The 17200-nt window shown below is 39.0% G+C and overlaps 1 protein-coding gene across 2 annotated transcripts in view; it reads right to left on the minus strand.

The window, feature by feature from the left end:
* dhx15 (DEAH (Asp-Glu-Ala-His) box helicase 15) overlaps positions 1-12522 on the minus strand; it is a 33434-nt gene extending 20912 nt beyond the window's left edge. The window contains exons 1-5 of one of the 2 annotated variants that reach the window (XM_007255179.4): positions 12300-12522; positions 8277-8619; positions 6987-7180; positions 5495-5654; positions 2112-2330 (exon numbers count right to left, since the gene is read on the minus strand). In XM_007255179.4, the coding sequence (XP_007255241.3) occupies positions 2112-2330; positions 5495-5654; positions 6987-7180; positions 8277-8619; positions 12300-12307 (924 nt within the window). In that variant the 5' untranslated portion in view covers positions 12308-12522. Of the gene's footprint in view, positions 1-2111; positions 2331-5494; positions 5655-6986; positions 7181-8276; positions 8620-12090; positions 12280-12299 lie in introns of those variants that run through there. The other variant, XM_007255178.4, reaches the window with a different exon arrangement.
* Positions 12523-17200: the final 4678 nt, after the last annotated feature.

A 17200-nucleotide genomic window follows, 5' to 3' on the forward strand; every position in this document is an offset into this window, starting at 1 on the left:
CCACAAGCGAACCGCTCCAGAGTTCGTTTGGTACCTAGAGGAGCTGGTCTCGGTCCGGTTCTTTTGATCCGCACCCGAGTGCGATTACTGTTTTTACACCTGCTCAATCGAACCGCACTAAAGTTACAAACGGACCAGAGTTCGTTTTAACCGGACCAAATAGTGCTGGTGTGAAAACGCCCTAAAGTGCGCTGTGTTGACTTCACTTCTCCACCTCCCTGCCTTCTGCTCGGGTATGCTCCGCTCGTCCTCGGCTTGGCTCGCTCCCAAAATATCGCGAGATTATCGCAAATGCAATTAATCATTCAGCCCTAGCACCAACCCTCTCTCACAAACACATGGACATGCTGCTAACCCTTCATCTGTAAGCCTATTTATCATTCTGGGTGGGAATCTAGACCCCTATTCCAGTTGGGTGGGCACCAGTTGCAAGAAAGGGAAAATAACAAATGACTTAATTTCAGGGCTGAATCTGGGTCACACTCTACCACCACACACGCACGCAGGCTCTTTACCCAAGCACCAAGGCCAGCTGAGTCCAGTCATTATCAATCTAAGCATTGATCTCAGCTTTGTGGGACTGTGTGGAAGGTGATGGAGGAAGCTTTGGGAAAATTGTTTTTTTTTTTGTGCACGCGCGTGTGTGCGTCGCAGAGATGTGGGGTGGTACGGGTTAAGGTATAACTCTGTACCTGATTCATGCATTTAGTAAATAATGAACATCAATAAATAATACATTCAAAACTAATTAATGTATGATGTCGCTCACACACAGACAGCAATAAAAAATAAAAAAAAACAACCATAAAACTATTTTTCTATTGCCTTAATGTTTGCCTCACATGTTCACAATTGTATCAAACACTCCTATTTTAGTTCTGGGCAAAGTTCCAAAAAATATTTGATTACTTTCTCTCTCAATCCATGTTGGAACATTTTTTTTCTTATTTATTTTTCACTTGCCGAAAAACAATAATGTACCAAGTGTGACATTTGCCAGAAATCAGGGAGATTAGAGAAAATTAGAGATGGGCTGATCAGTGTTTTTTTTTTTTTTTTTTCTTCAATCGAAGGCAGGGCAGAAAGCCAAATAAACCATTCCAGACAAACTTGGAAATGTAGCATCATGCAGGGCTCCTGTAATGTGCCTTGCATTGCCTTTTAAATTATGTGTACTTTAATTTTTGGAAACAACTCCATTCAAAACAGTCAAACTCCAAGAATCAGCTGAAAAATTATGTGAATTCCTGTGTAAAAACCCAATGAAAAAGAGCTACTCATTTAGTGCCACACTACACTCCTTTAGATTTGCAACTGCCACTGGCTTTTACTTTTAGTTGTGGTTAAATGCGGTCTGCCCAGTTTGTTGTTTAGTGTGGTTGGTAGTTTTTGTTGTTAGCTATGCTGAGTTCAGCCATTTACTGCCTCAATTGGTAAAGTAATACACTCAAGAGGGTTATCCAGTTAGTGGTGTTCTTTAGTTAATTACTGGCGGCTCTTTACTCGGCCTCATACATGAGATTTAGTTTTACACAAAAGCACACAGAGCAGAGTACAACATTGGCTTAAATAGTGTTAACAGACGTGTACAACTTTGTAGTTACATCTAGCTATTAGCCCTAAGGATTCGCTAATTAGAAAAATATTGTTCAAATGCATTTTTTGTCTGTAGTCCAGTCAATACATTCCCTATCAATTTTCCCTTTTCTATATAAAACAATCAGTGGAAAAAAGGAGGCAAACTGCATTGTAATTTAGAACTCTCATTCAAAGAGGGTTAAAGACATTTGTCAATCATTTTTAAAACTGCTCAGACATGCTGCCTATCTAAAAAAGAAAAATAAATGTATATAAGCTGGCCAATGCAACAGGCAATCACTATTTTAAATCATTACACAGCACCTCTAACACTTTTATAGTCAGTGAATTAAATCACTGACTCATGGTTTGCACAGAGTACACAAGCTGTACAGTACAAGAGGTGATCGTTTTATTTAAATCATTACAACATAGCGCCTGTAGCACCTGTTTTTCTGCTTAACAGGTGCATTTTTCCAACGCGCACACAAACACAAAACGCAGAATTAACCACGGTTTGGATAGTGTCTTACCTCCTGTCCCGTGAGGAAGAGCAGAACGTCACCCTCATCTTCCTCACACATGTGAATCTGAATAACCGTCCTTATGGCCGCCTCTAGGTAATCTCTTTCCGGCTCTGGCGTGTAGAAGATTTCCACAGGATGCGTTCTGCCAGGAATCGTGAGCAGGGGGCAGCTGTCGAAGTACACCTGGAACTTTCCGGCGTCAAGAGTGGCACTCATGACAATAACCTGAGAGAGAGCGAGAGAGAATTGTAATGGAGGAAAGAACGCTGCATTGGCTTTTAAGTGGCTGCTTTGCTATAAAGGCTGAGCTAACCCTGCTGAGTTTCACCCAGGTCAGGCTGGAGTGGCCGTGCTAGGTTCTCCCTGAAGCCTATTCTGTAAGACACATTAGGACCCTGATGAGCGAAAATGAACCTCTACGCCTTTCAAGTGAGACGTTCCAAGGTCCACCCTGCCGCCTTTCCGCACCACGAGACATTATAATTGCTCTTAATCAAGGCAAATTAAACTTCAAATTCGGATGGGGACACAGGGCCAGGGATCATTTAGAGTCACCTAGACCTCATTTAACAGTCTCTGAACACATGTATAACCTTTGATTTGATCCCGACAACAAGTAGTCATTACCCATCTGCTTTATGAGAATTGGGTCCGGCACATTCCGCCCATAAAAGGCGATGTGCTTCTGTTCCCCTTGGGCTGATTGCCTTAAAATGGGGTGACCCAGGGGCAGGCTCAGCTCTGCGGCAAAACGGTATGGCCTCGCATTGCTGAGCAGAATTGGCTGCATTTGTCTGCAAACAAACAGCCACACAGCTGTCAGCCGTTCAGCAATGAAGAAGCTTCATCAGTGATTTCCAGGCAAAGAAAAAAGGGATCGTTAAAGCTGAGCACAGGAGTGGCAGGATGAGGAATGCACTCTCAAAATTATAAGACTGCAGTCACTTTACGAAAGGCTGTCTTCGTGGCTCGAGTATAAAATGGACAAAGTTTCTGACTATGCGTTTTTTCTTCCTTAGTTATAATGTATGAATAAATACAAAGCCACTCACGGACCTCGAGAAAGTCCCATTTTGGTTTTCCTCAGCTTAGTGCTGGGCGATAAAACGATATCGATAGTTATCGAGGAAACTATATATCGCGATAAGTCGGGGCGAGAAATTCGATAAACTAAATTTTCTATTTCCCGTTTAAGTAGCGTTGTGAAAAGGCGCAGCACGAGATCAGGCAGCACGCTGAACTGCTGCTCAGCCCAGTACAACCCCTCCCCTCCCCTCTCCACCATCCCCCTCCGCCCCACCCCCCGAGCCCCTCCACTCTGAACTCCTCACATAGCGGCTCCTTCTCTCCCATTTACTGGATAAACTTCATTTATACTATTCAGCGGCGCTACACTGGAAAACTCACCTTTTAAATATGAGGCATGCGTCTCCAAGATATTTAGAGAGGTGAGCTTGTTCAGATTTCTGAAGGCAGGTAAACGCTGCTCTGTTTGCTGCTAGCTAGATTAGCTTGTCTCCAGTTTAAAGTTAGCGATGTTTAGGTGTAAAAGGGATCTGTGCAATCTGTCATCATTAGCTAAGATGCTTTCACTGCTTTTTACATTCTAATAAACTAATGGGTAACGCACGTTAGCCGTGTTAATCCACGTTTCGTGTAAATTAAGGTTAACTTCAGCACGAGTGAGGGGTTAGTATATAAACACACAGAAAGGAAGCACTTTCCATCTTTTTTCCTAACTCTCACTGTTTCTGTTAGAAAACCCTGAGGGCAGCATTCTCCTCTGTCTTTGTGTTTTATAGTTTTTAACAGATAGAGAGTCTGTTATGCTGGATATTTTACTAAATACAGAAGATTATATAATCTGTCTAGCTGTATTTGAACTGAGCTAAACATTGCTGTTACTGAACTGGAGTTTTAAATACACTTAAGTAATGTAAGTCTAGTCTACTGAAAGCCAGTAATGTTAGTATAAATCTGTACTGCAGTAGAAGTGGATCATTTCAGAAACTTGACTTTATTCCTCCCACCTCCATTATAGGCCACTTTTTTTTTAAATATTTAAATGTTAGCTTAATTTAAATGAAAAAAAAACTAAAGGCTCTTATTTAAAAAAAAACATAAGCAGTAAATTATCTAAAATTACAACAAATAGAAAATAGAAAAACAGTAAAACATATGTAATACATACTTTTTATATGACCAAAATTAAACTAGACTGAAATCTGACTAAAACTAATAATATCCGATAGACTAAAATGTAACTAAAACTATTATACATTTTAGTGAAAAGACTAAGACTGTATCAAAATCACCTGTCAAAATGAACACTGTGATATACTCTTGTATTTTGCTTTATGTAGTTGCCTGCATTCAGGGAGGGGAATGATCTTTTGATTAAATATAATTTTATAAAAATAAATAAAGTGTTATTGCAATTTAAATTAAACAGACATATAATGTAAAGGGTCTTACATATTTTTTAGTTTATATATTTGTCCCCTTTTTAAAATTAATTTAAAAGCTGTACCCACCTGGCAAGATGTTAACATCCTAGTGTCTGTCCACAAGGCTCTGAGCCTGCTAGTGATTTTGTCCATAACTCCCTTATTCTGTCACTTCTGAGTAAAAATAGAAACCTTTAAGTGTAACAGAAAGTGATTTGATTTATATCGTGATACATATCGATATCGGCTGATATGAAAAACTATATCGTAATAAGATTTTTTTCCATATCGCCCAGCCCTACCTCAGCTTATTATCTCTGATCTACAAATTGATTTATTTGTCCTTTGCTTCCACACCAAATAGATGAGCTTAAGTGAGCGTTCATTAGTCATTTTTGCCAATGTTAACCAAGATAAGCATAATTCCTCTAAAATAAATTAATTCCAACTTGAGCCACTTTTGCTACTCCTGCAGGATTATTCAACACCTAAATGTCTCCTGAAAATAAATCAGGTGCTAGAAAGAACCCCATATAAGGCAGTACTGTAGGAGGTAATGTTGAAGAGTGTGACATGTCACTGGCCCCATGCCATTCTCCTTTGATGTGGAACGCCAGGAGAATCACATATCAGCACTCTCTCCGTCAAAGCAGTTACCAAGGAAATGTCTTCTGATGAGGTTAGAGGGTTCAGATGACAAGATCATATTACAGCACCCTATTCCAAACTCGGACAGTGAACAGTCCCTTAGTGAGCCTGAGAACGAGAGCTGTATTTTCAGCTTTTGTATTTTTTTTTTTCCCCCTACCTCCCAATCCCACCGCAGCTCAAACTGGAACAGGAATGAAGCTGGATTGCACAAATTGACAGTGATGGAACGGTGTCATGTCAGAGCAGACTAGTGCTGATGTGGTTGCAGGGAGGTTTTAACGGCACACGCACCTTCAGGTCTGACCTCTGGCGAACGACTTCCTTGAGGACACCCATCAGAATATCTGTGGCCAGTGTGCGCTCATGAGCCTCGTCCAGAATGATAACTCCATATCGCTCAAGGAGGGGGTCGTTCATGGCCTCACGGAGCAACATACCGTCAGTCATGTACCTGTAGACATAACAGCATATAAGTAATCTGTATTGTAAACAAATCAGTTTTGAAAATGGCATGTTGTACCAAAATCCAACTTTTGGATAGAATTCATAGTAAAGCATGTGTGCTTGAATCTTAAAAAAACATAACTGTACATAACATTCCCTGGCATATTCCATCTAATCGGTGCCATGTCTGTCCCCAGGAAATTACATGTATAATTGTGCATGCAAATCTTTAAAATACATTTTATTATTACGCATAGTGTCCTTTTTTTATTGACCTAATTGCAAAAGTAAGATATGTAATTTAAAAATATATATATAAAAACTACATAGAACAATGAAAAAATAGCATTTGTTACCTGTCCCCACTCTCCAACTATAAACTTTACCATGAAATTATTTAATATAATTATTAAAATTATTTTTTGCATCGTTGTGTGACTCCAAATACACATCTCAGTTGTGTACCTGGTTTTCACTTACTCCTGTTACTGTAAAATATCTGAAAAATCTGGAACATTCTACAAGAACACATCCACAACAGGAAGTGAAATCAGTTGGTTCTTCTGAAGACCATGTGAAGACCAAAATTAAGTTCCCTTATTAGTTTTTCTGTATATTTGATCTTATTGTAACTATGACGGAGGAGGTGAATCTCAATACTCTGTCCTGTTACCTAAATTCTTTCTTAGATCTTTTGCTTACTTTTAAAATACAAATTTTTTTTTGAAAACACTAGAATGTGCTCAGTGCTCAGCTATTAGCATAGCCGCCATTTAGGTATTTTTTATGTTTCTGCTAGTTCTATGCTAAAAACTCATATTTCAGTCCTGTTACTCAAAACATAAAAAGTAACAGAAATATGTGCCAGTAACAGGAGTGATATTTTGTCAAATTATTTCAACATGCAGTCAACCATTTCTTTGAAATAAAGACGTTCTTGAGAGAAAATCAAAGGAATTAGTGGACTTGCTTTTACACATGCTTTTTAAATGTCAAGTTTTGTAACAATATTCATATAGGGTATTCAATATTCAATAGCTTAGAAAACTTGTAAATAATTAAGTAAAGCTACCTAAGTTTGAACAGTACATGTTTTGAATAGTCAAATAAATATTACATTCTACGTAAAAAAAAAAAAAAATAAAAAAAAAAACTTAATTTGAAAGAGTTACAACAAGCAAATGACACCCATTCCACTGATTTGGTGGAATGCCCCCCCTGCACATGTTTCAAGCTATTTAAAGACCATTATGAGTATTGTATTTTATGTATTTTGTCTTTTAATGTTTCTAGTTTTATAGAAACGTTACCTACACAAAACTGTATAGGACGAACTCACTTAAGAATAGTTTTAGCTGAGCTACAGTCTTCAAATCTGATGGAGTAGCCGACTTCTTGTCCCAGCATGACATCCATCTCATCCGCCACTCTCTGAGCCACACTCATGGCTGCGACTCTTCTGGGCTGAGTACAGGCTACACCTCGTTTGGGCCCTGGCAAAGACCGGACCATGTCCACACACCACTGTGGGATCTAGGAGTGAAAAACATGGTTTAGATAAACATATCCACATTCTCATCTTCAGTGAAGAAAGTCATTATATCAAACAGTAAAGAGCTTTGATAGAATATTCATTAATTTGTAAACCACTAATCTGTATAAACTACGTCCTAGCAGTTGTGAGGATAGATGCAGCATTTGGGCAGCCACAGTGACAGTGTGAGTACTGCTACCACTACCATAGCTCAAGAGCTAATATACTGGCCCGGTCCAGGTGTATTAATCTTTCGTTTTAACGTGTCTCAATGCCAAACAGGTGTTCTGAAGCCAGGGATCAAGCTCTTTTTTTTTTTTTTTTTTACATTGAGCAGGTAAATAAATCTGTTTGAGGTTTAGGTAATCAAAAGATCTGTTGAAAATATTTTACTTAGAGGATGTTTGGATGTGAGCCTAAAAAACAAAAGTAAAGCCCTAAAAACTGAAAAAACTAACATGAAATGCAAGGACTGTTACACCTGTCAAACTTACAATTAAAAGCTAGACAGAGTTTCAGGACAGTCAGTGAATGTAAGTACAAAAAAATAAGAATTATAACCTCATGAGTTTTAATCTTTCACTGAAAATCATTTACCACTGGTCAAAACCGCAAGCAATACTAACAAGAATTAATACGCAAGTGAATTTGCTGCAACAGACTGCAGACTTAACACAAACCGCTGGCATTAATAATTTGTCAATAATTCGATAATGTTTGAAAACAAACATGCTTAACAATTTATGAATGCTAACAGGTTTCACCAGGTTTTTCCAAAGGCAACCCACCCCATTATGATTTAACCAAATCTCTGTCAAACTGTAAAAAAAAAAAAAAAAGCAACCAAACTGTTCTTAGCGGTGTGCAATATGACAATGTTGTTTTATGTTATGGTATCATGCATATACTGAACCCATTATGCATAATATTTGTCTGACTATAATAAACTGCATGTCTCATTAAATAAGAGTGTGTATAATAATCATTGCAGTTCAAAAGCAGCAACTGTTGACCAACAGACACCATCCTAAAATGACTATCCAGAATTTGGAAAACATTTTTAGGCATGAAAATCATGTAATCAGTGCAACAAACCTGTGTGGTTTTTCCGGACCCGGTCTCTCCAACCAGCACAAAACTCTGGTGCCTGGTGAGGATATCATTGAAACGCTCCTTGTACTCCCAGACAGGCAGCTGAAGGCGCTTCTTTAGGATCTCGTAGTATCGCGGCGTGTGTGGCAAGTTGGTGAAGGGGTTGACCTGCTGATGCACAGCCGCCTGTTTAAGAGGCATCATGCCTCCAGCCACCATACTCGAGTTCAGGGTCACGCTGGGGGGCTTGCTCTCTCTATCTCTGTCCCTCTCTCGATCCCTGTCACGATCTCTGTCACGTTCCCGGTCCTTCGACCGGTCATCTCTATCTCGATCACGGTCCTTTCTGTTGAGAAATTGAAAGGGCATTTTGTAATTAGAGATTACCAACAACAAGCAACATACATACACATCTGGGATTAGAAGTCAATAAATAGCTGTGTATCTCATCAGCAAGACTGAACATGGGCTGGCCTGGGTGTATTAAGTATTAACAAAGGACTGCACAACACCTTTGTTTTAGCAGTTATCACATACAACATACAAGTTCACACTAAACAATTACACTAAATTCTGACCCTCACAAACACTGTATTCAAATGTATTTGATCAGCCAATAATGTTTAGTATCTGAGGTTTGCTTCTTTAATATTTTCAACAGATACTAAGCTAATTTTAAAAAGAGTCTACATCACTAAGCAACATTCCGGGTTTGTAGTTTGGGTGCAAATACAGAGATGCATATTGGGAATTCTGATAAACATATTTTAAATACAGAATCTGGGAATACATCTATCTTAAATTGTATTGGGCAGTGGATCTGGGATTGAATATATATTATTAGACTTGAACGATGAAGTCACAAATGAGTTGTCTGTTATTGGGCCCGATATCCGATGACAGTACTGATATTTGTGCATCCCTAGTTTAAACACATAATTAACATGTCTGATGCAGACAATTCCTTTTTACAATCTTCTGATTGTTCACCAATTCCTGAACTATGTTTGGGGTAAAAGGAAGCAGTGAACAACTGTTTTCTTCCCTCATGAAATCCAAGTAACGTAATCGGCTGGTTCAACGCATTAGCTAAAAAGCATGTTGATATAAACTGGGTCAAATCTGAGAGAGCAGAGAAAACAATGCAGCAGATTAAGCCTCCCAGACAGGCACATCTACCTTTGTCAGTATTTTGCAACCATGGCCCTGGAACACCAATGATCAAAAATGAGTAAAAACCGGCAACACTTGTTGACTGAAGTATTTGCTATTTATTAGAGATGATTAAAAAAAAAACGCATACATGTCTAATGCACTGCACCGTGTAGTTTTTGCCTCTCTAACAAGTAACCTGATTCAAACAATCAGCAGATTAATGAACTAGCCCATTATTAGGTTTACGTGGGTGTTGAAAAATCATTAAAATATTCAGAATAGTGGGCCAGAGGGCCAGGACTGACCAACACTGGTTTATATCACACTTTCTACTAGTAATGTATAAAAGTGTGAATAAAAATGGCATTGCATATTTTTCACAGTATATATTATAAACCTTAAAATAATACAGGGATTTTCACCAGAAGTCACCAGCATTGGTTTGGTGTCTGTATATTTCCAACTGATACTTGCTGATGTAGGCTATATATTGAATACCAGAAAAAGACTAAGCACTGACTGTGCAACAACTTTAAAATAATTTATTTCAACATTATATTTTTATTTTATATAATCTACTGTTTTATTTATTCTGTCAATTGTTAATGTTAAAAGAAGGTTTTAAGCTGTGACCAGTCTAAGGACCAGTAAGCTAAATAGATGTAAACCAAAATATTAAAAAGTGACACCTTTCATTTTATTGTTTGCGTACTGTCGATTTTAACATTTATTTTTAAAGTCTCTCGGCAAGTCAGAAATATGTAACTATATCGGCATTGGCCCAGATATCCCACATTAGTGCATCATTTTAAAGTGTCCTCACTTATTGACTAGTGGAAAAGAGGCCTTTGTTTCTTTGAAACAAAAAAAAGCCCTGAAATTGTTATGTTTACTCATGTAGAGAAAACAGGCAGCTTCTACAAGTGTCCTGTAGGAGATTTTAAAGCCTTCAGAAATGTAAATAAGTTATTTTGCTGTAGAAAAAGGGTTTTTTGTATGATCTACACCTGTAGCATTTATACGGAACAAGGGTTATTTACGTAAAAGGTTAAGTAAATATACCCCTTCAACGTCCTTATTCATTTATTTATTGGTAATACTGCTTAGCATTGCTTTTTCTAAGGGCATGTGTGCATCTAATGTCTGTCTTGTTGTGTATTTAAACTGTGTATAAAATAATAAATATAGCTACTTAAATGTCTTATTTCTTAAAAGGTAAAACAAACAGTCAACAAAGTTACCTGACATCAAGCAACACGCCCACTACACTCCACACATGGCTAACTAGAAAGCTAACCTTAGCGCTTCGTTTTAGATCAATTAAGCCTGTCATTTGTTGTCTAACCCCTTCAGCTTTGCAGCAGCAGCACTTCACTACTGCTAAAACAAAACATGTTAAACAATATAACGAGATAATTCAATCAACTGCGTGCGAAACGTAGTTAGTCAGGTTAGCTAACCTAGCTTTAGCTCAATTTTAGACAGAGCGGGCGGCAAACATGAATTGGTAAGCTATGTGATGCTAACGTTAGCTTAGCTTCTGGTGCTAACGCTTCCAGCTTTGTGTTGGGCAGGCATGTGTGCCTGGAGACACGCAGGTCGAACGAACTGCCTAACTGGCTAACTAATCATGCGTGCAGGTTAATCAGTAAACCGCACAGCAGGGTTGCACACAGCTAGCTGTGATGTTAACGCTATTCAAAAAAACTGGGACAGGGGATTATCCAGCTAGCTAAGTTAGCTTAGCTACACAGGCCGCATGGAAAATGGACGAGTAAGCAACGTCCATGCTAGCTTAGCTTAGCTAGTGAGAAGACCGGTGTTCCGTCGAGTAAGGCTACCCATCGATACCTGCTTCCTAAAGGCACTACGCATGCGCTGATCTACAGTTATTCATTTTTTTATATATAAAATATGCATTTAAAAAAAAAAAAAACTTTTTGTGCATTATACAACCGGGATTCACTGTCACCGTGAAAATGAATAATGATAAATACATAAAAAAAGTTGATTAATAGTTTGTAATGACCTCTCACTGCCATAACTTTCAATAATACAGTGATTTATACTCTTAAAAATTCTACATAGACTTTCACTGGGACCATCTTCTAATATGGTGCTTCTTTTGCATTTTTAAAGTTAACTTACACTAGGGTAGCACGGTTTGACAAGGTAGCATAACTCGACAGAACACCGGCTAGCTGGTTATGCGTCTATATAGCTATTTAACATGAATATAAACCGAAGCATGAGTTAGTACATTCACTATAAACATGTACAAACGAGAAAATCAGACTTCTCGTATGAATGTTATGTAAAATACTCTCTAAACTGGTTTAAATGAACTGAACAGATAGGTTCACTAAGCTATTAGCATTGCCCACGTGCTAACGTTATCCTAGCGTTGCGGATGCGACACGAAACCAGCCGGCTGCTCTCTTGGTTTACCTTGCAGCTTTACCTCACATCTAACACCGGGTTTACACAGACAGAAAGAGCTCAAATAAAGGGGCTAATACACTCTAACGTCCTAATAACACCCTGTCTTGCCACTGCGTCTATAACCCGCCTGTCCTGCCGACACAAAGAGGCCGAGCGGCGGCCGCTCAAACATGAAGCAGCAGCAGAAGCAGTTTTTCATCCACACGCCGTTTAAACCCACCCGTCTGAAGACCTCTTCTTACTGGACGAGTAATCATCGCCCAGGTCCAAGCGATGCCGTTTAGACATCTCAGAAACACGGGATACAAAACGAGTTAAGAACTAAAAAATAAAAAAGGAAAGCGGTCCGCGGATTAATATCTCAAACAAACCACCAACACACACACACACACACCGCTAAGCGACAAGATGGCGACCGGAAGCACTTACCTCATCATTATTATTATTTCTGAGACTCAGAGAGGGAACGGGTTTCAGCCTCTAGAGCGAAGAGTAAAACAGACCCCGCTCTTATAGTAAAAACACCGCATGTGTTCCCCGCGGCGGCGGCGCTTCTCAGCGCGGTTAAGGCGCTCGCGCTGCGGATGCTGTACAGCGGTGCTCCGGGGAGGATGATCTATGTAGCGCCAAATTACCGTTTTCCCTCTGCAGCAGCTTCCAGCAGCCTGCAGTACCGACACCCGCCGAGCAGCGCCGAGCCCTGCTCCCCACAGACAGAGCCTGGAGTGTAGAAACGCGGGAAAATATTATATACAGATTATATTTTAACCGTCCGACCAGTTTATCGGCCTGTTCACTCAGTTTAATACATCAATGCCTCAAAGTAACATTTCTTTCACTCGGTTCTTTAGTCTGTTTCCTCTATTTATCAATATGTTCCCTCTATTTATCAGTATTCCCTCAGTTATAATACATTTATCTCAATGTAAACATTTTTCCTCCAGTTTATCAGCATGTTCCCTCAGTTTTAAATAAATGTATCTAAATTTATCTCAGTGTTTGCTCAAGTTTATCAGTGTGGTCCATCAGTTTAAAGGACCAATATGTAACTCATTTTCAGTAGTAAATGATAAAATGATCAGGATGTATAATCAGATATTAAGGAAACATGTTGAGTTAAAGCACTGGCAGCTCTTGTCAGCAGGGCTTTGGCCCGTACGTTCCTATTTTTAGTGTTTACTCCATCCTGAGTTTTGTGTTAGTTTTGTCCTCTGTCTCCTCCTGCTGCTCGTTCCCCAACACTAACTCCACTAGGACCCATACTACACTACAGCGATCGGTGCTGCAGCAAAGGAGCTAGCTAGCAGAGTGGGCTCAGTTAACCTCAGCTGCTACACAGCTTAAAAAACAAAGAAGGAATATAACAAAAGTGAATATTGACAGTGAGTTTAAAAGGTGGAGACTTAGAGCTCAAAAAGACACAAGACCGACCCAGAGCTACTACTTTTCTCCTGAATAGGTAAGCTAACTGGCTAGCTCATAGACTGTATATAAAGATGGACGCCGTGTCGCCGTTCCCATTCATTCAATGAAAATGAAGCCAAAATCTTCCGCCATTTTGGCGATTCAGAGACCAGAGTCTGCGCAGTAGAGACCAGAGTAGGGAGAAAGGCTGTGGAGAGCTCCTACTCATTTAAATAAACCCGCCCCTGAGGGCTGCCTCGCTGTCACAGACTGCAGAGCGGGGCGGAGTGGAGCTGACGGTCTGTTATTGGTCCCGCCCATAACCAGCCCTTTTACCATAACCACACCTTTTTTGAATAGAGCCGAATAAAGTTTTAAAAACCGAATTCTGTGGGGATATAAAAATTTGACAATATAAGCAGAGGTAACACTAGCTGCTGCATTTAAATAATGGAGGTAGAATTAGAGTATATTAGAAAAAAACGTGATTGAAAGTTGTCTGCTTTGCCATTGAAACCTATGGGGATGGGTGGGGTTACACAGCTTTCTGCAGCCGAACAGCAGGGGGCGCCCGACCTGTGGTGGCTTCACTTTTAAGAGACGATGCTCTGTCCAGCTATATACAGTCTATGGGCTAGCTAATTTAGTCAAGTAATTTATCACCATCACTAGGTTAACTTACTAGGGACTAGAGCTGCCACGCTAAATACGGGTGATAAAAGAGTTTAGAATTGCTATATTTCTCCTCTCCTCTCTCGATCGTACTCCAAGTTCTCTGCCTTTCCTACTAGTCTAAACTTTGTGTAGATTGTGTTGATTCAGCCTGCTGAATTTGGCAACCCTAGGTAGCCTGTGTGTGGGGAGGGGTAATCAGGGCAGAGTACTCTCTGTGGTGTTTTGAAATTGCTGTAGCCATTTCACACGCTCACTCTCAGTTCCTACAGAATGTACCTTTAATACATAGTTACCTCAATGTAACATTTTCCCCTGAGTTTGTTAGTTTGTTTCTTTTATTTATCAGTCTGTTCCCTTAGTTTTAATAAATGTATCCATGTGCGAGATAGTGGGGTGAAAAGTGGACCTGACTACCCAGGGCCCGAGCAGGAATGTTTCACAATCTTTCCTCCAGTTTTTAAGTCTAATCCCTCAGTTTTAATAAATTGTTACCGCACTTTAACAGTCTTTACCTCAGTTTATCAGTCTTTTCCCTCAGTTTCAATAAAATGTTACCTCCTTTTGAGTCTTTTCCTCAGTTTAATACATCATTATCTCACTGTAGCAGTATTTCCCCAATTTATCAGCCTGTTCCCTCAGTTTTTAAGTCTGTTCCCTCAGTTTTAATACAATGTTACCTCCCTTTAACAGAATCAGCATTACCTCAATGTAACAGTCTTTCCTCCAGTGTATCAGTATGTTCCCTTAGTTTAAATAAATTGCTACCTCAATGTAACAGTCTTTCCCCCAGGTTTATCAGTTCCCTCAATTTGAATGCATTGTTACTTCAGTGTAACAGTTATTTCCTTTAATTTATTTACCCTTTGCCTAAATAAAAAAAAGGTTACCTCTGTGTAACCATTCCTTCTCTCAATTTATAAAACTGTTAGCTAAAAGTGAATAAACAATTAATGTAAACTCCATAATGGAATCCATGTGTTCCATATAAATATAGTTACCTCAATGAAAAAATTATGTCCTTCAATTTATCAGTCTATTACCTAAGTTCTATTAGCGCTGCAACTATTAGTCTATAATATAATCTGCAATGTCCATTCTAACATTGTGTAAGCTTAGTTTGGGATCCAGTAAGAACTAATGGCTGCATGTATTTACAGTAAATGTTTCCAGCTGCTCTGAGATTAACTTAGGTTAAATATTCTCCCAAAGGCATGTTTCAATGCTAATGTTACTGATATTGCTGAGATTATCAGCTTTGCCTGTAAAAATATTTCAAACTAAACATGCATTTTTGAATACAAGTGAACAGAGGAAATGCCTGATTACCTTATACAAACATTTTGTAAATGTAATAAATGGGCTATCCACATTAATCCACCTGAACAATCACGGACAGATCTAGACCTGTCAGGCTTAAAGAGGGCTCTCAGAGGACAGATAGATGTGGCTACATTAAGGGTATGGCTGAAGCAATGCTCTGGATATAGTATTGCTCATACTGGCCAGCACAGGTGGTCATATCCAGAGGATGTATAGTGAGTTTTGGGAACTAGGGTGGCTTTGAGCTGGACAGCCATGGAAATGCTAAGAACATGGTGGTGACCTTGTGCAAGCTGGTAAGATGACGCTTGGAGCATGGTTATGTCCAGAATAACTCTTTAGTTTGGCTGGTTAACTATTAGGGCTACTATATGAGAGGAATGTGTCACAACTCGTAGTGTACATATGGGACTGTAAAGTCTGAGCTGAGTAATCCACCCACACATTTTTGTATACACTAACAGCACTCTAAATCTTTCTGGCTCTGATATTATTACACTGTGATAAATCAGCTTGTGCAGAAGGCAATTATTTCAACTGACACTAGTAATTATACCACCTGGGCATTTCTAACAAGCCACATAATAGCAACTGGCTCATTGCTTGTAACTAGCAATTGATAGTAATGAGGAAGACAAAATTAGCATTAAAACAAAGTCTTTATTTTGTGCTCCAACTCCAAGGCTAACATAAAACTAACTTTCACAGGCTATTAAGTAACCGTTCAATTGTGTGTGAAATGGATCTGACAGCCAACCCTTATACATGAACACACACACATGCACGCACATTAAGAAACCTCATGAAACAAGTGAATTGTTGTATCATTTTCAGTAATCTTGGCCCCTGTACTTGAGTTAGAAATCTATATGGAACAAACATTTGCTACTGATTTGCAGAACCAATACAAGACTTCTGCAGTGCGTCTCCAGGTTTGCAAGATCATGAAAAAATACTGGAATTCCATAATTTCACCTAGAGAAGACAAACAAATGCTTGAATAGGAATCTGACCATGAAGTCCTTACTTATATATATAGTAGATAATAAAAAAGCTAAACTGAAGTTGTGTCTGCTAACTGCTCTCTGAAAAGTCGGTTGATCATTGTTGCCTTTCATAAAGGCTCTCCTTCAATTATCCTTCCAGCAAAACATCAAGCTTTTCAGTGTTATTGGCTCCCACACTTGGCAGGTCTGATAGACCTGTTGATCTCATTCTCTATGATGTGCAGCAATGTCTGTTGGTAGGTCAGCATTGAAAAAAAAAAAAATCAAAATTCAAAATAGTGAACACATGAATCCCATATTCTATTCAGTTATTACATCTAAAGCAGTCCTAAGTGGCTAACATATACCAGTGGAGAAAAATCTCTGGTGGGTCCTCTAATTTTACTATCTTATTTAACACTGAAACATTTGTAAATAAGTTTGTTAAGGCTTCTTATTAATTAACTTGTGGGCTTAATGTGCTGTGATGCTACTCCTCAAAGCTACGTCCGCAGCAGTTCAAAAAGACGTGACTTCACGTTTGCCTAGCTACATTGGGGAGAAAAATGAAAAAAGAAAGAAATCTTTAAAAAAAAAAAAGTAATGAATGGTATATTCATGGTGTTTTATTTTGTGTTGCAAAAATCTAAATCCAATGCTGGAAAAACACTAACATGTGCAACGCAAAAGATCAGGGTTGGGAATCACTGTGCTAAACAATGGGACCGTTTGTGTATGTTTTTTTTTTTTTTGCTGAAAAGATCTTTGCACCTTAGCCCCATCAATCCTGACAGACATCCAGCAAATATGAGCTCCATGTGCGTTCCAAAATGTCTGGATTTAGTACAATTTCACAGTGGAATTGAGGACAGCAAATCTGAGCTGACCAGTAAATCCTGCCTCTGGCAAGTATTTTCAGCTGAACAAAATGCTTGTTATATCTGA

The sequence above is a fragment of the Astyanax mexicanus genome, chromosome 8 (genome assembly GCF_023375975.1).
Source record: "Astyanax mexicanus isolate ESR-SI-001 chromosome 8, AstMex3_surface, whole genome shotgun sequence".
NCBI lineage: Eukaryota > Metazoa > Chordata > Actinopteri > Characiformes > Acestrorhamphidae > Astyanax > Astyanax mexicanus.